The 24,549-nt window shown below is 37.3% G+C and overlaps 1 protein-coding gene across 2 annotated transcripts in view; it reads left to right on the plus strand.

Moving 5' to 3' along the window:
- Positions 1 to 1,035: 1,035 nt before the first annotated feature.
- Positions 1,036 to 24,549, plus strand: part of EPM2A (EPM2A glucan phosphatase, laforin) — a 72,478-nt gene continuing 48,964 nt past the window's right edge. The window contains exon 1 of one of the 2 annotated variants that reach the window (XM_039846971.1): positions 1,036 to 1,351. In XM_039846971.1, coding sequence (XP_039702905.1) covers positions 1,051 to 1,351 — 301 coding nt within the window. In that variant the 5' untranslated portion in view covers positions 1,036 to 1,050. Of the gene's footprint in view, positions 1,352 to 24,462; positions 24,468 to 24,549 lie in introns of those variants that run through there. The other variant, XM_039846972.1, reaches the window with a different exon arrangement.

Genomic DNA, 24,549 nt, shown 5'->3' on the forward strand with positions numbered 1-24,549 from the left:
CACATATAAAAACACAAGAACAATTTTATTAAAGATTCAGAAATATCGAATATGCAAACAGGACACTTAGCTATCTCATAGTAGTGACAAAAAATTGAAGCTGTCCCCCTATTTTCTTTTGATCAGATAGCTAAAAATCTGTTTTTTTTTTTGTGACACAAATATGTTTTTAAGTTGAAAAAATAGTGCTTTTACTGAAAGCCGATTTTAAACAAAAGGTCTTATTTTTGTCATTTAAAAATTATGATTGTTGTACAATTATGACAGAATTTATCTTGGGAATTTGAAAGTACTTACTCCAAACCCATTTTACACACATTAAGAAATATATATATTTTTTTATTTTTGAAAAAAGAAAGTGATCACGTGTCATTTCAGGTGTTGAATTAGACCAGGCAAAGGATAAGTATTAAGTGTTTTTGCAAGAGCTCTGGGTTCGGAATGGCGTCTCTTCCAGCAATCAGGGAACCTTTAAGGCCGGCAGGGTCTTTCAACCAGGTCTTATACCCTCATTTTACAGATAAGGAATCTGAGGCCGAGAGAGAGTAAGTGACCTATTTAAGGTCCTGAGTTCTCCAGACACCCGGTCCAGGAGTTTCCCCCAACTTCATTACCGAGGCTGCTTTCTATATGCCATTCCCTTTTTTCTTTAGGAATCTCCTAATTCCCAGTCTTTTGGAAAGATGACGAGAAAATCGCAGAGCTTATGAAATGTTTTCCTCCCTTTCCAATCTCCGTTTTCCCTTTTCTTTAGCGGCGTCCCCAGCCCCCCCGCGGAGCCGCAGTGCAGGAGGAGGTGGCTGGGCAGCGGCCCGTCGGCTTCTCCGGGACAGGCGGGTGGAGGCTCCCGTGACCCCTTTCTGCGGTCACAGGTCCCGGCCTGGCAGAGGCCGCGTGATGCCACCCCCCAAAAAGGTGCAGCGTCGCACGTGTCCCCGCCGGCGCCCGCGCCTCCCGCGCCGTCGCCCAATCGCTGAGGTCGCCTCGCGCTCGGGCCGCGTCCGCCGGCCGCAGGGACGCGGGGGACCCGGAGCCGCGCCTCCTGCCGCCATGCGGTTCCGGTTCGGGGTGGTGGTGCCGCCGTCGGCGGCCGGGGCCCGGCCGGAGCTGCTGGTCGTGGGGTCGCGGCCGGAGCTGGGGCGCTGGGAGCCGCGCGGGGCGGTGCGCCTGCGGCCGGCGGGCACGGCGGCGGGCGCGGGGCCGCTGGCGCTGCAGGAGCCTGGCCTGTGGCTCGGGGAGGTGGAGCTGGCGCCCGAGGAGGCGGCGCAGGACGGGGCGGAGCCGGGCCGCGTGGACACGTTCTGGTACAAGTTCCTGAAGAGGCAGCCGGGAGGAGAGCTCTCCTGGGAAGGTACTGGGAGCCCGCGCCTGCCCGCAGCGCGCAGCGGGGACCCGGCCCGCGTTCAGTCTCGGCCCCGGTCCCGGGCTGACCCACCTCTGCTGGCCAAGCTGCCGCCGCCGGCCGCACCTGCCCCTCCCGACCGTTTCCCTGGATGTATGCTCCGTCCCCCGCCCGCCCTCCGCCCCTTGGGTCTCTCTGACCTCTTTCCCGCACATCCAGCACCCAGTGCGTTTCCTGCCGTGGTCCGTTCCCTTCGTCCCGGACACCCTGGGCCCGCTCCAGCCTCCCTGTCCTCTTGGCGCCCGGTCCCTGGACTGCCTGGCCAGCGCCGCCGCTCGTGGGTGCAGTTCTCAACTCTGCCTTAATTATTCTTGTGCTGTCATTTTCTTGTCCCAGTTCACTAAAAAATGACCCAACCGGTGAAGCTAGCCTTTTCACTAATCCTAGACTGCAAGTACTGTAGGAAATCCACTCCCCCTTGGATCTGAGTATGAACTAATCTAAAGATGTTGAGTTTTTCTCTTTTTAGATTTTTCTTTATCCCAAATATATGACAATGGAGGTATGCTCTGATTTCTTAAAATAGAAAAACAATACATGCTGGTCGCAAAAAAAAAAAAAATATATATATATATATATAATAAATGTACAATAAATGTTTCCGCCATACACCTTAAGCCTTCTGCTCACTATCCAATATATGAATATATGACAGCATTCAGTGTCGCTAAATATAGATGTATTCATCTTTTAAATGGCAACAAAACATTCCTCATGTACCTATGTGCGTTTAGGTTGTTTTTCAATTTCCTACGTTATGAACAGCAATAGCCTAATCGAAAATCTATATTTAGAGTTACCTTTGAGCATTTGGAAGTGTTTCTGTAGGGTCGATTCTGAGAAGCGAAATCGTTAGGTCAAAGTCTAGCCCTATTTTACATTTCAGTGAGGACTGCCAAATTATACCCTGAAAATGTTGATACCCACGTAGACTCCTGCCAGTGATGTGATTTTAGACAGACCTTTCTTTGAATGAAATGTGCAAGGTAAAGGATCGAAGTGTGTTGATACTCAATAGTTGTCTGAAGTCAGTGAAATGATGTCTCTTTAGAAGTTTATATGATAAAGATGGGTTCTTTCGTCCATAATCATGTGAAACAAAGAATCAGCAAAGAAGATGAGTATTCTGTAACATGTTATATGTTATCCTTGTCAGTCGTGTCGTACCCCACTGGGTTTTACGGTCTGGTAGCACTTATTGTCCTTTAGAGTTTCCATGCCAAAACTGAAAGGCGCCCTCTTCAGTTTATACCCTTCATTATTGGACGCCATTATTATCAATAATAGTATATGATTATTTTTATAATAAAATCATATCTGATACTTTTAATAAAAATAAAATGGTTGAAAATCAAGGTCTTCCCACTTGCCCTCCTTTTCTGTTTTTGGCTTTTCTTATTTTCCTCCTAAGGTTCTGAATAATTTGCTATATTGCTATTTCTTAATGTATCAACTTTAACTTTTTTTGTTTTTAGATTTTCTGAGTTACCATATAAATTATATCTATTTTATTAAACTTAGACAATATCTATTGGCAGCTGGTGTGTACCCACGAAATCAACCTTACTTGCTATGAAATATGAGGAATTTAGCTCAAGTTCATTATCTCTCTTCCTCTGATGATTTTTATATCATTTTAAATTATATGTATTACATATATGTTATATATAACATGTTGAATTTTATATAATTTATACTGTTTTATAATTGTTACTATGTCTTCCTGTTTTAGATTGATAGGTTGATTCTAAGAATTCTAAGCTAACAAAGGAGCATTATGAGAAGCAGTGAAACCAATTGTTAGGAGCAAGGATTCTAGAGCCAGAATGCCTCGGTTTACTATCCAGCGTGTGACCTTGGGCAAGTCACTTAGCCTAACTGTGCTGTTGTTAAAAGGACTAAACTGGCTAATAATTTAAAAGACTTAGAATAGGGCATATATTAGGTGTTAAGTGTTATTTTACTATGATGATTAGGAAATAATTACTGCAGAACCAAGTAGTTCAATTAGATTCATGAAAAAGGAAATATAAATCTGTGACATAGAACCTGTGCCACTAGAAGGAAAAATTCTTTTTTTTAACCTTATAAATCATGCTCAGATTTTACTTAAAATGATACCAGAATCTGTTTTACTTCATATTAGGATGGTGATGTTCTTCTACAACTTGTTTTAAAATTTCTAGTTAATTTTTTTGAACAGGAGAAGCATACCAATCCTCAAAATTTCCTAGCTTAATTGAACTATTCGATGAATGGATGTAAATTGCTTACTTTTTGAAAACTTTTTTTTATTTAAAAAGTTGAGATTACTATTCCAATTTTCACTTATAGCTTTCTGAGCACAGCTATCTGGGACTTTTTCTTTTTTTTAATCGAACTCCTATGTTGCAGTTTTAGATTCCATTGTTCCTCTTTCTTGAATATCTTAATCATTTTGTTGAATTGTATCCTCAAATAATTTTTAAGAAACAGAAAAACATCTGAGTCCTTAAATGTCTGAAAATGTCTTTGTTTTGCTCTCCTACTTGGTTGATCATTTGTTAGACTATCCTAGTCTCAAAATAATTTTGCCTTTGAAGGCTTTGCCGCTGTACTTTCTAGCACCCATTGTAGTTGATAGTTCTGATGTCAAAATAAGTCCATTTCTTTGTAGGCAATCTTTTTTTTTAAACTCTTTTGAAGTTTTTAAACTTTTCCTTACATTATTTTACCTGGATGTATCTGAGGTGTTTTTAAAAATTTTTTTTTTATTGTTGTTGTTTTGTTCATATCACTTGACAATTGGTTGGCTCTTTCAATTCCAGGAATAGTTTCTTTCAACTTGAACATTTTCTGTTATATATTTCTTTATTTCCTCCAATCTGTTTTCTCTTTTCTTTCCCCTGAAACATCCATTAGCCATATAGTATATCTTTTGTTATATATATTGAGCATCTCTTACCATTTCTCTTTGATTTTCCGTGTTTTCTGTTGGATGGATTTCCCTGAGTGTGTTTCTCAGATCACTGTTTCTTTATAATAGCCATTCCATCATTTAGGCCTTACATGGGACTTTTCATTTCTGGCAACCATATTTTTATTTTCCCACATTTTTCTGTTATTCTATGGTTGTCTCCCCAACCCTCCCAACAGCACCTCCCCTACTTCCTCTCCCTCAGAGCTGCTGTTCTTCCTGTATGGATAAAATTTATACCCGAATCTTTTTGAGGACATTAAATAGAATTGATTAAAAGTTGTTTTTTGTCTTGTATTACTTTTTTTTTTCCTCTATGGTCAGTTGTTTTTTCATGCTATAGATTTCCCTCAACCTTGGATTCCGTTCATTTTCCTGAAGGAAGGATGTGTTAATTAGCATAGGCAGCTGTGCTGGTTCTCTGTTGAAGCTGCTTATGTTCATACAAAGTCTCCTCTAACTGATAGGACACTCACGGGGTACTGTGTGATTTGGCAGATTTTGTGGAGGGGAAAGTTTCTCTCTTTGGGATGTGTGGCTGGGGAGTCAGCTCTAGCTCCCTATCATTAGCAAAGTTAAAAAACAAAACAACTTTACTATGGGGAGAAATATTTTAGTGTATATTTTTTCCTGAATGGAGTGGGCTTTTTCATTTACCTTCAGTTCTGTTGGTTCGGTCCATAGACGTCTCAGGAGACCTATTCTGCCTAGATCTCTAGCTCCTACCCCCACACCAGGGCCCTTTCCAGGAAAACCTTTCCCCACTATGTACAGAGCACACTTATTTCCTGTAGGGGATGGGGTGGAGGCAGGTGGAATACCTTTTTCTTTTAACTCTGTTCTAGGCGGGCATCTCTTTTTTTGTTAGATCTCCTCTTATATTTTGCACTTTTAGAAGTCTTCCCTAACTACCTTCTTACTCTTTTTTATAGCATCTGCTCCTTTCCTAACACCTCTTATTACAGTTTAAAATCACATTAGTTAATTGACTTGGACGCTGGTTGCAAGTAATAGCATCTGAGTGTGAATCAGCCTAAAGAAGAAATTATTGTTAACTTATACAACTAAACTAAAAGAAGCATGGGGTCCAACCTCTCTCCTCACTTGCTCTCTAACTCTCTCTCCCTTCCCCTTGCGTTTGCTTTACTCAGGTATTTGCCTTATTTTTTCAAACTGACTCTGCCAAGCTAGACTTCCTCGCGGGGAGCTCTAGGATTACATACTTAAAGCCTTTTTCAGAATGTAACATAATTAGAACCACACAGTGTATGATCATATAGACTTTTCAGACTGGCTTCTTTCACTTAGCAATTAAGATTTATCAATCTCTTTTTGTAGCTCGTTAATTCATTTATTTTTATTGCTGACTAATATTCTATTATACAGATACACCACAGTTTGTTTATCTATTCACCTGTTGAAGGACATGTCGGTTGCTTCCAGGTTTTGGCAATTATGAATAAAGCTGCTATAAACATTGATGTACAAGTTTTGTGTAGGCATAAGTTTTCAAATCAGTTAGTTCAATACCTAGAATTGGGTTTGCTGGATAATGTGATAAGATTTTATTTAGCTTTGTAAGAAACTACCAACCACCTTTCAGAATGCCATAGCATTTTTCATTCCTACCAGCAGTGAACAAGAGTTCCTGTTGCTCCATAGATTCATCAACAGTTGATATACATTTTTTTAATTTTAACTATTGTAATAGATGTATAATGGTATCTCATTGTTTTAATTTGTAATTCCCTAATGATAAATGGTGTTCAGCATCTTTTCATATGCTTATTTGCCATCAGCACATCTTCTTTCATATGAAGGTATTATATATCTGACAGCTCAGATTGTTTTCTCCCTTTTTAAATTGTGGGGTTTGTTTTCTTATTGCTGACTTTTAAGAGTTCTTTTTATATTTTGGATACAAGTTCTTAAGAGATATGCAAATTGCAAATGTTTCCTCCTGGTCTGTGACTTGTCTTTTCAATTTCTTAATAGTGCCTGTTTCATTGCAAAACTTTTAATTTTAATAAAGTTCAGTTTACTAATTTTTTCCTTTCATGGATTGTGCTTTTGGTTTTGAATTTTTTAAAAAAACCTCATCTCCAAATCCAAGGTCACCTAGATTTTCTCCCATTATTTTCTAGAAGTTTTATAGTTTTGCATTTTACATTTAGGTCTATAATCAGTTTCGTGTTAGTTTTTATGTATGGTATGAGGTCTGTGTTCTTTGTGTGTGTGTATGTGTGTGTGTACAGACATCCAGTTGTTCCAGTACCATTTATTAAAAATACTTTCTTTCTTTGAATTGCCTTTATCAAAAATCATTTGGTTATGTTGCATTGCATGGGTCTATTTCTGGGCTCTCTATTCATTCCACTGATCTGTGTCTGTTCTTTCACCAATATTGCACTGTTGATTACTGTAGCTTTATACTGATCTTGAAATAGTAGAGTGTGTTTTGTTCTCCAGATTTGTTCTTCAGTATTGTGTTGGCTCTTCTTGGTCCTTTGCCTTTTAATATACATTTTAGAATCAGTTTGTTGCTATCTACAAAATAGCTCACTACAGCTATTGGGATTGCATTGAATATAGCAAGTTCAGAAAAATTGGCATGTTAATAATATTGAGTCAATCTATGAATATGGATTATATCCCTAATTAGGTCCTTTTTGATTTCTTTCATTAGTGTTTTTCACATACAGATCTTGTACATATTTTGTTAAACTTACATATTAGGGTGTGTGTGTGTGTGTTATTTTAAATGTTATATTGTTTTTAAGTTTTAAATTTAAATTGTTCATTGTTGATGTTTAGTAAATCCATTGATTTTTGTTTAGATGCTGGACATTTTAGTTTTATGTTGTTGCAGAGAATTTGGAATTTTTTTCTGGCATTTATTTTGGATTAGCTTCCTCCTTTTGAGGTTTTTCCTGAAGGTTTATAAGGGCAGGTCTACAGTAGCTTTTACCGTAGACCTAGTTTTGCCCCACTACTGAACCATGATCCTTCTAGGCTTTCTACAGAATGCTCTGTGTATTAAACAAGGTCTCTTCACTCTGGTGGAAACTCGAATGTGTGCCAGTTCTGCGTAAGCTCTGTTTTTCTTTTGCCATTTCTTCTTTGCGTAACTCTGGTGAATTCTACCTTATTCGTCTGCAGACTGGGTGCAGCCAAAGCATCTAAGAGACCTTTATATGTATTTATGGACCGCTGCATGGCTTTGTCATCTTTGGAATTTGGCCCTAAAAATTCTAGTCGCTTTGTTCTCCTCAAGTTTAGATTTCTATTTCCACAATCATGAGACCATTCCCTACAGACAGAAATCCCTGGCATTCATATCATTCACCTTGTTTATTTTCCTTCTCTAAGGGATTATAGTCACACAACCTTTAGTTAAATCTAACAATCTAACAACAGTTGTTTAATATATTTTGACATTTTTCTGGTTGTTGCTTTTATAGGCAGGAGACAAAGTCTCTAACTGATTTTTAAAAGTTTGCAGGTAGATATTTTTCCAGCATATTCTTATAATTTTTTGCAAAGTAATGCCTGATTTTGTTGTTTATTTCTAATGTTTTTATGTACATATATATATGTGTATATGTGTATATACACACAGACACACAGAATCGTACATATATAGAGTCTAATCTATATCTTCCTTGCTAAAATTATGTTTTCTTTGAGAGTATCTTCTTTCATTCTGAAGACCCTTAATTCTCTAATTATAACCTTCCATTAAATCTTGTCCCCACCCCAAAAAACTCTGGATCAGGCTTTATAGTCTTAACTTGGAATGGCCATAGAGTCAATGATCAAATTATTACATTTTTTACTCCACTCTTTTATTCTTTCTGTTTAGACTATAATTTATCTTCATACCACCTTTTGCACAACAACGATTGTGTTAGGGTAGAATGGACATGTGAAAATGTTGAATTTTTAAATAATCTAATTACTTGTTAAGAAGAGTAAATCAACATACAACTTTACATCTTTAAGATAATGTATTAGTTTGCTAGAGCTGTGTTGCAAAGTAACACAAAAAATAATACAGAAATTTATTGTCTCACAGTTCTGATGGCCAGAAATCCAAAATAAAAGTGTCAGCAGAGTTGGATTCTTCCGAGATCTATGGGGGAAGGATTTGCTCTATCACCTTGACTTTTAGATGACTGTCTTCTCCCCAGGTCTTCATATCATCTTCCCTGTTTGTGCCTCCTTGTCCAAATTTCTTCTTTTTATAAGGACACTAGTCATATTGAATTAGGGCTCGACCAATGACCGCATTTTAACTTGATTACTGCTGTAAAAACCTCCTCTCCAAATAAGGTTACATTCTGAAGAACTGGGGATCATGTCTTCAAAATATGAATTTTTACAGTACACAATCAACCCATAACAAATAGTAAATCTTTTCCAACGTTTATTTCATTCTTTAAATTGTTCTTGTCTAAGTTATTATAAGATGCTATTAGTTGTCTTTGAGTGGAAAAACTTGCCCTATAACTACATCATTGTTGTCTGTATTCTAGATAAAAGGCATCTGTTCTGAGGGTAATACGAAGGGACACCATAGTACAGTTTTATGTAATATTGGACTACTCCATACACTGACCCCAAACTATAGCAATATTACCAGTATATTCTAGGCCATGCCGCAGCCTCCAGGTAACTACTTGCATTATCCATTTCTGCTTGTGATTCTGTTTTGTGCTTTGCCTTGGTGAAGACTGTGTTCAGAGTAGAGGATAGATGGACATGTACTGCATAAGGGATATCATCCACATTCTATCCAAATTTTGTGAATATAACATACTCAATTTTAATTAGACAAACTGAGTAGAATAGAGGTCTCCTAAACATGACCTAGGTCTTTTGTTTTATTCGTGATGAAGTGAGAGTGTTTCAAGAGCATAGCTATGCTTACGGTACTCAAAGGAGCCATCAAAAAAAGTATTGGAGAGGTGAGTGAAGACTGTTTCAGCCAGTCCTCTCTCTTGACGTTCTCTTAATCCTCTTCGCCATTGTTTTTCTTCCTAACATTCAATTAATGTGTTGTTTCAGTGAAAACAGCACAAAGTTTGAGAACATCATTGAGAAGGGCATTCGAATAAAAATAAAAAGCATTATTTCCCCCCTGTTGGATCAAACCACAGTCTATCACATATCCAAACACATTATGCTGAACTAAAATAATCCAGAAGTAGAAATGATTGCAGTTTCTCATTCCATCTCTCCCAATACCTGATCCTCGTCCTTCGCCAAAAAGTTAATGGGAGCTGAAATGAAAATGTTTGCTGCTTTTAGATGATTTGTTTCTGTCCCCTAGAAGCAAAACGAGATTCTAATTTCAGGGAAAATTAAAAATATATATTGTTGCATGCTGACACTGTAGGGAAGGAGAAAAGTTATGAAACTCTTTTTTTTTTTTCAAAACGTGGTAGAGCAAATACAATCTTAAGAATGCTCCTTGGTGCTCCTATGAAGACAAATAATAAGCTGCATGCGACATTAGTACACCGCAGTATAACATATTCTGTGGTGTTTAGGAAAATAAAATACATGTGGTAGAGCTTTTATACTTTATTCAGTATATTTCTTTGTGTAAAGATAATGCTCATGAGTATTAGGGATTTGAGAATGACTGAGAAAAAGATGTTTAAATTGGATTTGTAGGAAGCCAGAGATTGAAGAGCTTAATGAGATGATAAAAGTCTGAGGAGATTTCAGCTTTCAGAGAAAGAGATGAGTTCAGCTGGCAGGTCAGGTATGACTGGCTGGGCCTTCACTAGGTATGAGAGAAGACTCTATGTCTGGCACCAATGCTGGTGCAAGGGCTTCTGTAACAGTAAGCTCATTAAAATGTTTTGTTATTCCAGCACCATAAAAATTTTTGAATTTTGTTATCTGGAAAATTTTGTCAGTTTTCTGCTCTGATGGGATCCTGGGCCGCGTCTAGTTAGCTCAGGTCTGTAGAACAGCCAGTATACACTGTAGTGAGAAGCAGAACATTTTCAATTCCGTGACCTTCATGTTTTTAAATGTTAAATCATAATGTCACATTAACATAGAGCTTTATCTCAAATTTCAGCTAATTAAATCACAGAGAATCAGAGGAATGCTTACTATGACATTTTCTTTTTCAGTTTAGTTGTAGAGGGCTCTACACTGTTTCCATGAGCAAAGATAATTTTTATCATTATTTGATCTCTTATTGCCACAATTTCTGGATGTTTTATTTGTGGATTTTATGAACTATTTGCAACTCTGGAAAAAGTTAATATAACATTTACATTCTTTTTTTTTTTTTTTTTTTGCCATGAATTACCAATATATTACTTTCTTCACTAATTGAAACCAATAAATATCTCTTTGATGAATACGACAGTCATTATACAAACCAATTCCAGAACTGGAGCAATGTAGACTCCCACACATGGAAAATTCGGGAGCAGGGGAGTTACATGGTTATTTCCATGATCTTAGATTTGAACCTATTCTAAACTTGTGTGGAATTCCAAGGTTGTTTAAGTTCTGAATGTGTGTAAAAAGATGTTGGTTCATGGTGTAGCTTAACACTTACTAGTTCAGAATAATTATGAGGAAGAATTGAGTTAATATATATGAACATTCTTTGTAAATGGGAGTAATAAATATTTTGTATTAAAAATATTGACTAAGGATTTTGTCATTGGATTATTTATGTTTATTACTTTTGATAATACCTTGTTTTATTTGCAATGAAGGGATAGCCCATAAAAATATTTATTAAAAAGTACTTTAACCCAGAGCTTTGTATATATCTTTTACACAGACTTCAGTCTTTACTTAGTCTGTTTAGAAATTTGAATGTAAAATTTTCAGTTGATAATGTTTTCTTTTGATTGTGGTTGAAGAGGTTTATTTCACAGAGATATATTTGAGAGTCATTAATGAATCAATCCAATTGAGTCTGAAGAAAGTAGAGAGACATAATCCAAATCAAACTTAACAAGAGTAACTCCTGTAGATAGTCTGCTGTTCACAAAGGAAAAAGTGCTCTGAAAATTAAAATCTATTAATTTAGTCAAACCTCAAATTTTAGTATTGTTTAAAGCCTTATTTTGGTATTAGCCATAGAAAAAGGATTTTTATTACTTTCCCTCTCTCAGTTAAGAAAAAATAAACCCTAACAAATGAGAATCAGTATTTGATTTATTTGTTCAACTCATTTAACAATTTTCAGGCTCAGTTATCCACCTGAAATTGTGATACTTGCTGGGATACAAAGATGAAAAATTCACAAGCTCTGAATTTAAGACACTCATATTCTAGCTGAGGGGGAGAAAAAGCATATTATCAAGTGAGGATTGTAACAGAAGTCTGAAAGTCTGTGTGCAGTGTAGTGGATGAAGTTTATCTCAAAATGGGAATTCAGGAAGGGGGAGGGGTTGGGGAAGGCTTAATAGAGGGGGCAGTGTTTTGAGTAGGATCTTCCCTCATTGACTTCTTTCTGTAATTATGGAAATAAAAACAAAAACAAAGTTATTTTTTAAAATCTGTATGACATGAATTTAAAAGGAAGTTGATGCTCTGACTTTACCTTGTACAAGTAGGAGTCATGAGAAAGGCTGGAGGTATTAAAGTGACAAGGGAAGAGCCAAAATCCGAGGGTTTGAGGTGCTTGTGCCTTTTGAGATGGGGCCTCCTAGGCGTCCTGTGATTGTGTGTGGGGGGTGTGCTGTGTCAGTGAGAGGCTGATGTAGGGGCAGCTGGTGAGGATGGTGGGAAAGGGGCTGCCGGAGGCTGGGGGCATCCACGGCGGGGCGGTGAGCAGGGCGTTCTTCCTCGAGGCCTTGAGGACTTGGGCAGAGACAGCCTCTCTTGCTGCATTGCTCCTCTTGAGCCTTCTCTTTTGGCATCTTTTTCTTCAACTCTCACTCAAATAACTATCTAGTAAATTTTCTATGTATAGCAGTGATTCCCCAACCTGGTTGTGCATTAGGATCACCTGGGGATTTAACAAAAAATTCTTAAAGTTTTTGATCAATTGTAGTTGACATGCAATATATTAGTTTCAGGTGTACAACATAGTGACTAGATAATTATATGTACCTTATGACGTGATCCCCATGGTAAGCATAGTACACAGCTGCCACCATACATAGTTTTTAAATATTATTGATTATATTCCCTATGCTGCATTCCTGCATCTATTAAAATTTTTTTCCAGCTTTATTGAAACATAATAGACAGTTAGTTGCTCATATTTACATTGTACAATGAGTTTTTCAATTATAGTTGGCATACAATAATACACCAGTTTCAGTTGTGCAGTCTAGTGATCAGAGATCCAAATAACTCACAAAGCAGTCACCCTACTAAATCTAGTACCCCTCTTGCCCGTACATATTTCTTACAACATTATTAACCATATTCCCCATGCTACACTCTACATCTCCATGTCTGTTCTGCAACTATCCATCTGTATCTCTTAATCCCTTTGCCTTTTTTTGCCATCCTCCCTACCCCCTCCGATCTAGTAGCCCTCAAAATATTCTCTGTATCTATGAGTTTATTTCCACTTTTGTTGTTGTTCTTGTTTATTTTGTTCTTTAGATTCCACTTGTATGTGAAATTATGTGATATTTGTCTTTCTCTATCTGACTCATTTTATTCAGCGCAATATCCTCTAGGTCCATCAAGGCCATATCTTTTCCCATCCCCTTCCTTTTAGTTTGTGTGTATCTTTTAATCTGAAGTGAGTCTCTTGTAGGCAGCATATATAGGGGTCTTGTTTTCTTATCCATTCAACCTCCCTATCTTTTGGTTGGAGCAATTAATTCTTTTCCATTTGAAGTACTTGTTGATAGGAATGTAGTTGTTAGCATTCTTTCTTTATTCATGTTTTTGGTACATTTTTTTTTTCTTAAAGAAGTCCCTCCAACATTTCCTGTAATACCAGCTTGGTTTTGATAAATTCCTTTAGCTTATTTTTGTCTGGGAAGCTCTTTATCTGTCCTTTGACTCTAAATGATAGCTTTGCTGGATAAAGTATTCTTGGTTGTAGATCCTGGGTTTTCATCACGTTGAATATTTTGTGCCAAGCCCTTCTGTCCTGCATAGTGTCTTTTGAGTAATCAGCTGCCAGTCTTATGGGTGTGCCCTTGGAAGTAACTAGTTGCTTTTCTCTTGCTGCTTTTAAGATTCTCTTTGTATTTAACCTTTGGCATTTTAATTATGATGTGTCTTCATGTGGGCCTCTTTGGGTTCCTCTCTCTTGGGACTCTCTGAGCTTCCTGTGGTTGTATGTCTATTTCCTTCACCAGGTGAGGGAAGTTTTTCATAATTATTTCTTCAAGTAGCTCTTCAATGTCTTGTTTCCTTCAGGTACCCTTATGACATGGATATTTTTACATTTAATTGTGTCCTATAGGCTCCTTAAATTATTATTATAGTCTTGGCTTCTTTTTTCTTGCCATTCTGATTGAGTGTCCTTGGCTTCCTCTTCCTCTGTATCGGTGGTGGTACGATCCTCTTCTTTATCCACTCTATTGATTCCCACTAATGTACTCTCCATCTCAGACAACATGTTCTTCATTGACTAGTTCCCTTTTATAATTTCCATTTCCATTTTTATGTTATCTCTTTGTTAAAGTTCTCACTGAATTCATCTACACTTCCTCTAAGTTCATTGTGCATCTTTATAACCGGTATTTTGAACTCTGCATCCGTTAGAGTGCTTGACTCCATTATTTCTGAATCTCTGTTCTTTTCCCTCATATGGTTTCTGCTTCTTTGTCTTCCCATTTTGGCTGCCTTTCTGTGTCTGTTTCTACGTACTAATCAAAACTCTTAAGTCTCCTGGTCTTATTAGTGTGGCTTTGTATAGTAGATGTCCAGTGGCACAGTCCTGAGAGGGGTTCAGCAGCAGGCCAACTTTAGCCCCATCCTGTGCCCCTCTGGGGCCACCTGTTAAGATTCAGCAAGCAATCCACAGATTGCTTATAGTTTTCTCAAGAAATCACACCAGAAAACGAGGTCAGCTACGAACATATTGAGTCTTGGCGCTGCAGAGGACACACCTGGATGTGGCTTGGGTGGGGCCGCAAGTTGGGGGAGGCGGAGTTTCAGGGAATCCTCTGGGCAGAGCGACTTCTGTTATCCAGTTTGATGACATCTCAGCTATGGCGGTGCTGTGTCTGCACACTGGGAGCAGGGAGGGCTTAACAGAGGAACAATGGATCCTGCTGACACTTCTGCCAGGGAGAGAGTCTCACCTCTGGTCCTTGCTCTGACAACTCAGTGTCCCCCTGTAAGTCCCTGGTGCCCCCCAAGCAGCTGACTGGGCAATGGTGCTCAGAGCGAGCAGGTCTCTCACTGTAAAAGTCTGCTTGTGGATGTGGCCCCTTTAAGAAGTGTCTGCAGCTGCCACAGCCTCTGTCCCACTTAGCCGCTGGGTGGGTCTTCACCCCCTCCTACCTTCTACTGGTACAGGTTGATTAATTATTTCTCTTCCTGGTTGTAGTGCTTCTGTTCATCGAGACCCCAGGCAACTTTCCTTGCTCTTTGCTCCACGTTTCTGTCACAACTTTGACGTAGTCGCAAGAGGGATGAACAAAGCCTCTTATCATCTATGCCATTTATTTTCCCTCTCTCCCATGTCTGTTTTTTATAACTGGCAATTTGTACTTAATCCCTTTCACCTCTTTTACCTATCTTTCCAACCCCTTTTCCATCTGGCATCCATCAGTTTATTCATTGTATCTATGAGTTTATTTGTTTGTTTAAATTCCACATATAAGTGAATTAATATGGCATTTAGCTGGAGGTTTCTCAAAAAACTAAAAATAAAACTACTATATGACCCAGCTTTTCTACTACTAGGTATTTACCCGAATAAATTCCAAACACTAATTCAAAAAGATATATGCACCCCTATGTTTATTGCAGCATTATTTATAATAGTCAAGACATGGAAGCAAACTAGGTGTTTATCAATAGATGAATGGATAAGGAAGATGTGGTGCATATATACAACGGAATATTACTCAGCCATAAAAAAGAATAAAATCTTGCCATTTGTGACAACATGGGTAGACATAGAGGATATTATGCTAAGTGAAATATATCAGACAGGGAGCTTTTTAAATGTATACATTCTTGGGTCAATCATGGACTTACAGAATCTCCATAGGTAAAGCCCGCAAAGTGTGTGTGTGTTTTAACAGTTTTATTGAGATATAATTCACATACCACAAAATTCACTTCTTTAAAGCATACAATTCAGTGTTTTTTATTATATTCATAAAGTCCTATAACCACCAACACTAATTCTGCAACGTTTTTACCACTCCAAAGAGAAACACTGTACTCATTACTAATCAATCCCCAGGCTCTGGCAAACACTAATGTACTTTGTGTCTCTATGGATCTACTTATTCTGGATATTTCCTATAAATGGAATCATACACTATGTGGTATTTGTAACTGACTTCCGTCACTTAGCATAATGTTTTTAAGGTTCATACATATTGTAGCATGTCTTCTTAGTACTTCATTCACTTTTATTGCTGAGTAATATTTCACTGTATAGATGTGCCACTTTTCATTTATTCATTCATCAGTTAATGATGAATCGCTTATTTATAATGCTGTTATGAATGTTTGTGTGTGTTTTATGTGGATACGTGTTTTCACTTCCTTTGAGTATATCCGTGGAAGTGGAATTGCTGAGTCATGTGTTGACTCTATAGTTTAACTTTTGAAGAACTGCCAAACTTTTTACAAAGTGACTGCACCATTTCACATTCCCGCCAACAGTGTATGAGAACTTCTATTTCTTCACATCCTTGATAATACTTGTTATTGACAATATTTTTTATTTTAGTCACCTCAGAGTATGTGAAGTGGTGTTATTGCAGTTTTGATTTGCATTTCCCTAATGACTGATGATGTTGGATATTTTTTCATGTGCTTATTGGCCATATGTCAATCGGAAGATGCACATGTGTGTGTATCTTCTTGGAAAAATGTTTATTCAGATTCTTTGCCCATTTTTAACTGGGCTGTTTGCCTTTCATTTGTTGAGTTATAAGAGTCCATGTTTTTAAAAAATCTACCTCAGGTGACATTGATACAGATAATCCTTGGATGGGCAATAGGAAACCATAGGTGGGTAGCTGACACACCTAATTTGACACTTTTACTCAGAAATGCATGAACTGGTTTGGTATAGGGCTTCACTTTGTTGTGAACAAGTAAGGCAATATGGTTCAATGCTGATTTAATGCAATTATCTCTTGGTACATTTATCCTTCCATGGCTAACCCTATTATTACCAAATTCATCCTTTCCGTGCACTACTATTAAGTGTAAGTGCTCTTTGAGCTTTTTTCCTCAGATCACTTTTTATCTCCAGCTACATTCTTTCTTTGGAAGACTTCTTCCAGTCTTGTGATGGTATAGCTTTAGCTCTAACTTCTCTTCTGGGCTTCACACTTATATGTCCTATCATCTATGTAAGACTTCTACTTCTTGTTCTCTAAGTGCTTTAAACTCAGTATATTCCAAACTTCAACTCAAGATCCATCTTCACAAAGCTTTTTCTGTGACCCTTATTTAAAGACACCACAGTTCAGTCACTCAGGTATATGGAAATGTAAGCACGTCTTAGGCTGAGTTGCCTGCATCATGAACCCTTGGAGTATGACACACATTCTTAGGCCACAGCCTTTGAGATTTTAATTTAATAGTTCTGGGATTAGCCAGGGAATAAGAATTTTACAATTTTTACAAAATTTTACAATTTTGATAATCAACTGGTTTTGGAGACCACTGTGAGAGATTCTGCAGTGGAAATATTTCGCTTCTCCATACCTCTCCCCCAACCCAATCACCCCTTTTTATTTTCATCCTGTTGCTTCTGCAGTTTGGGTCCTTGGCATGTCAGTGGTATTCTACATGATTCAATACCTTTGCATCCCTTCTCCATCCAGTTCTTCCTCCATGGTGCTGCCAGAGTTATCTTCCTAAAATACAGACTGGACATGTCACGTGTGAGATAAAAAAATTATCTGATGATTCCTTATTTCCTATAAAATGAGCCTAACCTTTTTAGGATGACCTTTTGAGTTCCTCACAGTCCAGCAGTTAATTACTTTTGCCTGCACTTCCGCTACTTCCTAAAGGCAATCTAAGTTTCAACCACCTAGACTCTTATTTTTCCCCATTTCATGCAACTGTTTGTTAGTGCTGTGTCTTTTTCTTACACTTCTGTTAAAATTGTGGCAGTCTTAGACCTGCAATGAAACGTGCTACATTATTCCATTGGCTTTGGTACGACAATGTGAAACCCAATCAGAGGTAACCTCTTCAAATCTTAAGAAAACCTTCTAACTGATGCACAAGGCTCCCACATGTATATGCACATTTCTTTGAAGTAGGGAACAAGGGATTAGTAGTTTATTTGCCAGGGTCCATTCGTGGCACTGAAGATAAGATTGCTTTCTTTTTCTCTGGCAGCCGATTAAGTCATCAGCGTTGATTGGATTCAGTATGAAGGATTTTATCAGAGCCTCTGGTCAGAGAATTACCCTTCTACCTTTAACATAGGGAAGGAACAACATGCACTCCAACTGGTGCAAGTTCTACTGAGCTATAAACATAGTATGCAGTTTAGTGAACTCACATATTTTGGTCATGTGTGTGATTGGTGCACGTGCTGGCTCCATTGCCCCCGCTCAACTGGTTGTGGGTTTTATATACATATAAGTTTGGCAGTCCTGATGTCTTGATCCTGGATATACTTTATGTACATCTGGCTCTGATACTCCCACCCACCTGGCTATTGTTTTGTGTATATGCACAATAAGCAACCCTGCCATATTGCTTCTGATAAGATAGAGCATCCTTCACTGGACACAGGCAGCTCCCGCTGTGTCCAGAATGGCACTTAGAGTCATAATTCATACCTGCAGACATTAAATACCTTTTCTCTGTCTACTTCTCCAATACATATCATTTTTATTTCACGTATCTGAAATCTGTATTCCAAGGTCTCTAGCCTTCTATGATAACACTTTCTGTTAATAGTTTTTTAAAATATTGCTTGAATTCCCACCCACATATTGACAAATCTGACCTCTATGTTACTCACCTTTTCTCAGTATATTTGGAAAAATTGGGGTGTGGCACACTATTTCTATTTACCAATATCCATATCCTCTCCCCATGTGAGGATTATTCTTTGCCCTGTTGAAGGATATCTTTGTCATGCGGCCAGCTTTAGCCAATAAAATGTGAGAGGAAATGTTATGTGTCACTTTCTGAAGCTTTGCCTCATTCTTTTCTTCTGTCAATAGATGACTGTTGATGTTCCAAGTATTGACTGCTTTGTCTAATGGTCCCAGCACAAAGATGGTGACAATGTGAAGAGCCCTTAGCCAGTCTGTGGTACATGCTAGCATGGGAGAGAAAGAAAACTTTGTTCTTCTATGCCACTGATAATTTGGGGTGGTTTGTTATCGTAGCATGTCCCAGGACCTAAAACGATGCCTGGCATTTGGGAGGTGCTCATCAAATACTTGATAAATGAATGAACTGGAGCAAGTCACTTTCTTTTTAAGTATCTCAAACCGGAATACTCATACTCTCCATCTTCCCATCTTCAGTGGTCCTGGGCTAGCGGTGAGTTTATAGTACAGGGTGAAATGCACCATTGTTTTAAAGCAGTAATTTTTCTATAAGACATTTGAGGAGAAAAACCCAGATTTTATAATTAAAATAGACATGGTTATGATACGCGATGGAACATAAATCTTACATATATTTTTAAAGGAAAAATACAGGGCTTCCAAGAATATTCATGACAGTAGGGCACTGCTTCATGCTATACTCCAAAGACCCCTTGGAAATGTGTGGGAAGACTTGATAATCTCCGAGCCTCTATGAAATACAGTGTTGGACAGGAGCAGAGAGATGTCAAGGACTCTTTAGGAGGGGCTCATGGTGTGAACTTGGAGCCAGCAGCCTCGGGCTCTAGTGCTTCCTTTGCTACTTAGTAAAATAAACATAAAACCCTGTCATGTCATTTAATCTGCTGGTACCTCAGATTCAGGAAAAGATGTACTCACACTTCTGCCATCTGTCCCATTGGATTTTTTTTTTTTTAAGGAATAATATTTTTGAAAGTATTTTGAAAATTATTAAGCTCTATTTCAGTTGAAAAGTTATACAGAATTTTTGCTGTGTTTTCAAATTTGAAGATTTTGTTTATATTCTAATTCCACTGGGTGGCAGTATTTCACTTGTACTCTATTATAATTTTACAGTTTGTATATAATCTCATAGAAAAACATTTAATCACCATCGCATTCTCTCCTAACCTTGTTTTTCCCCTTCTCTATCTCATGCCCTTTCTATCTCCCAAAAACAATTCTGAGAAAGTGTTGCCATTAATTAAAAAAAAAAAAGGATTAATGACTTAAATGTGGGGATAGTTCTCCTAAAATTTAGTGATTTATTCAAAATTTCATTAGGGAAGTGTTAGATAGCTCAAATATGAACAAATTACTTTGATGTAGGTAATTAAAAAATTAAAAACACCTACAAAATCTTGCCACTGACTTCGTGAATGCTTTAAGAATTATTTTTTCAATAAACTCATGTAGACTTTTTTTGACTCATAATACTGGTAATGCTTATTTTATCTTATGTATCAAAAGATCATAAAGTTGTTATGCTGAATCTTTTGATGCCTGTGACAGGTTTGAGAAACATTTTATCGTGGTTCCATATCAGTTTACTTTGTGTCAGAATTTCTTAGAGAATAAATTCTACAAAATGAATTAAATAAGAAAAGTACACTTGTAAAGAGTTATAAGTAATTCCTTGCCAACTTCTGTTGATATTAAGGCTTCAATATAAGTGACAGCCGAGGTCTATTAGAATAGTCTTGTCCTGTAGTACGGAAAAAAATTTAAAATATTTAGCAATGTAATGGATTGCTTGCTTTTACTTGTAAGGAGACTGTCAATGCTATTTTTAAACTGCTATAGTCACTACATTCTATAGAGAAAGTAGCAGCTTTGAAAAATCAGGCTATTGAAAAGTTGTTTATAAAACTTCCTGTACACAGAGAAATTTTTATTTTTAAATGGCTGACACTTGATAGAAAATTTTAATTGTTTTGTGCCAAATAAATCTTTGCTATTTTCAGGGAGAATAAGTTTCTTGAAAAATGGATGTCTAACTTGAATTGGCATGTTAATGAAAATTTAATCTTTTTCTCTTAATGGTTATAATTATGAACCACATTTCCTCTCTTCTGATATATGGAATAATGATAAGCTATGTGTGCCATTTTAAAAAATTGGGGGAGGATGATTCATAGTTTCTAACTGATTCTCAAAGGGACTTGTGATTCACATAAAGTAAAAAATAAAAACAAAAATAAAAAAACCCTGATTTTCATCATCATTTCATATTTTTGAAGTAGGTTTAAAAACTGCTTTAACCTCATCAAATATCCCCCTCATTTGCACAAGGGGGAAAATGGAGGAATAGTGTATCTTAGTTTCAGTAAAGGATTTTAAAAAAATCCCACAATTTTTTTTAGCACAAATTAAACAGCAACTGGCTGGCTGATTAGTTAGGTGGATTCATTGCAAGTTGAACAACTGAATCTAAAGTGCTCTGATTAATAAACCAGGAAGAACATGAGGGTGAACGCAAGTATCATGTCAAGTCACCTGTCTAGGTGCTTCCCTGCCAAATCTTTGCATCAGTGAGTTAGGAGGCATGCTTCTCATATTTGCTGAGAAAAGAAAACTGGGAGAGATAATTGCTATTTTGTTTGAGAGAAGCAACATTTAAAATATTAAGTCCCAATGACAGAAATAAACCAACAAGAAATTAATAAAAGTTAGGCCTTGTATTTGCATTAACAAATTATTTTTAAAGAATAGAGAACTAGAGAAATTTGCCTTGAAAACAATTCATAAGAAAAAGATTTTTGGAATTTTTCCATTAGTTTTGGTTTTAGGGAGAAGTTAGCACGATTTGGGCAGAGATTGGTCAGAATTTGAAAACTAGGTGAGTTGCTGAAAGAATCAGTGATCTGATCCTTGGAATACACGGCCCATGTGAAATAACTTGTTGTGGTCTTATCTTGAAACACATAGGTCTGAACAAAGCTGTCGTGTGTACCAGTAGTTTCTTTTTATTTATTTTTATTTTTATTTTTTTTATGGTTGAGAACAGCACTTCATTATATCAATATCCCACAATTTGTTTCTGTATTTTCCTTTGATGGACGCTTGTGCTATTTCCATTTTGAGGCTATTATTAATAAAACTTATACAAAACAACACTTTGAGTTCTTTTAGTGGTTTACCTGTTTTGCAAGTCAGTGTACAGTTTTGCAAACAGGCTGGAAGGACTGGAAGAACGTAAAAGAAGAGAAGTCGTAAGGGTTGTTATTGAGTTGTTATCGAACACCAACCACAGTAGGTCCTGTGTTTAATCCTTTAAATAGATTATCTAATTGAATTCCTTCACAACAACTCTATGAGGTAGGTGGTAGAACTAGGATCCCTTTTTTTCACAAATGAGAAAATGGAGCACAGGTTGCTTAAATGACTTTCTATTTATAAGTGGTAAATAGTATAACTTGGAATGGAGTCTGGGTCTGAATGTTGAGCCCATCCATGCACTTAACTGCTACAATATACTGCCTTCCAGGAGAAGGGTATTATGGAACCAACAGAGGGAAGTTTCAACAGAGAGTGGGAATTATTAAATGCTGCAGGCAGGTAAAGGAAGATGAAAAACAAACCTGACGGTTAGGAGATGAGTTCACTTAAAGATTTTTTTCCAGTGGAGTGTTGAGGGCAGACACCAAATTGTAGTGCACCGAAGAATGAAAAGGGAAGTGAGGTTGTTTGGTGAGGATAAGGCCAGTCAGAGGAAAGATAAGGTTAAAAGAAATGATGATGGGGCAGAGACTATAGGAAAACCGGAAGAGGAAGGATTTGGGGAGGTTTAAGCTAAGAATGGAGGGAGGAGATTCTGTGCCATAGCAAAGAGGTCGTTCAAGCCAAACAATCAAGCCTTAGACAAATAATCTGTTTCTCTCTCTCTCTCTGTCTTTCTGGCAATTTTCAAGTTTGTAAAGTATGTTCAAATGCTTTTAGTTTTACTGTTGAATGATTTTAAAATAATTTACAATTAATAATTTAATACATGGGGTACTTTTGAATTAAATCAGGTAGAGACGTGAAAACTAAAGAATTGTGGTTTATCTTCCAAAATGATTTGCTGGAGAAAAATGATGTGTTCAAACCCATCACAACCACTGTCAGGGGCCTGGTTAGCATTTGTTCTCCCCATTTTCCCTGGCTAACAGAATCCTGACTTGTTTTGGTAGAGGTGGGATGAATCTTTGTCATTCTAACTAGTATGATAATCTTACTCCTTGTCTGACAATTGGTCCAAGGACATCTATGTCACTTAGTTCTGGCTAATGAGAGGTAAGAAGACTGTTTACTTACTATGAAACTTCTAAAATGTATGTCTGCTGTGCTAGTTGGATTAGAATGGAATTAAGTGAGGAAAGTTTCACTTTTCTCATGAAAAGGAACAGAGGCTCTTCACCCTTCTCCATGGCTCGGGCTCCAGACACGATGCCGAGAGGTCACCCTCTGAATGTGAGGCGACATGCATGACAGTAAAGTCAATGTGCGAAGGACGGCAAAGCAGACCAGTTCTAGGCTACCTGGCTTTGCACCTCTCGTTATGTGGGAGATAGACCTGTATTTGTGAAGTCACTGTTAGATTTTCTGTTGCTTGCAACCAAACATAGTCCTAACAGAAGGAACATCCTTCAGCTGTTTCTTATACATATGTAGTTTATGGCTATGGTAAATTTTAAGATAATCTCCCTAATTGACTCTCTTTTATTTTTATAGCCTATAATGTCTCATTAAAAAGGTTTAAAACAATCTAGATTATCAATTTGAGAAACAATTTAGTCTTTAAAAATTATATTTGACCACTCTACCTTCTCTTTTAAACAGCTGGACATGATGGACACTGCCTACATGATGTTCGCATCAGCTGTGTCTCCATTATGTCAATAAAATATTTTTTTTGTCATGGAAGAAACCAAAGCATGAAGCCATCAGAGATGGATTTTACATCACAACTAGATCAGCTCAAAGGAATATTTCATTAAAGCACTTAGTCCACATTCTAAAAAGCCTTAATAGAAGAGAGAATTCATGCCGAAATGTTTACTTACTATGAAACTTCTAAAATGTATGTCTGCTGTGCTAGTTGGATTAGAATGGAATTAAGTGTAAAATAATCCTCACTGTTCTTCAGTGTTCCTAGGGTGAATATCATAATTCTGTGTTCTTTGCATCTAAATGTGGGACACTCGAGATATGGCTACTAGGGAAGGTATCATTTTTCTGTGCATTATTTGATCTAAAGTAGACAAAGATAGGTGACATTGTGACATGGGAGCTTTTGTTGTGGGACTCAAAGTATGTCAAATGAAGTAGTAAAATCTGGTTAGCTTTATATAGCGAGTCTAATACTAATATAAAAACTCTATCTGTTTTTACAGTGTGACTTGGATTTGTATTCAAATAATGAAACACAGGGAAATTTCTAGTCAATTCTGGGAGTACTGTGGAGAGAAAAATGACCTGTCAATTTAACAACAAAGTCTAGACACTACTATAAAAATTGTTCAAGTGACATTAGGAAAGTCAACATTAAAATTTGTCAGAGCAATTACATAAAATTTATTGAACACATGAATAAACATTTATGCATGTGACATAGAAAGTAAATGTGGCATCCAGCAAATATACCTAATTATGCAGAGATGGAGCATTTTAATATGCGGATCTTCTTGTTTAATCCCTTGAGTCATGGCATAATTAGCTACGAAAGGATTTGATCATTTCAAATCAGGTGGTCAAATCATTGGCTTCGTTCTAGATTATCCTCACATTGAATGAATTATTAATAGTGCAGTCTTAGTGCTTTGAGTCAAGCCTATTAAGAATGATCTAAACTTCAGATTTCCTCTAAAAATTATATAAAAAGGAGAGCTCTGTTATTGTATTCGATTTTAAAGGGAAGCGTAATTGCCTGGTAATGCTATTGTTTGGGATGTTTTTAAAGAGAATCTTTAATC

The sequence above is a fragment of the Pteropus medius genome, unplaced genomic scaffold (assembly GCF_902729225.1).
Source record: "Pteropus medius unplaced genomic scaffold, Ma_sr-lr_union100, whole genome shotgun sequence".
Lineage (NCBI taxonomy): Eukaryota > Metazoa > Chordata > Mammalia > Chiroptera > Pteropodidae > Pteropus > Pteropus medius.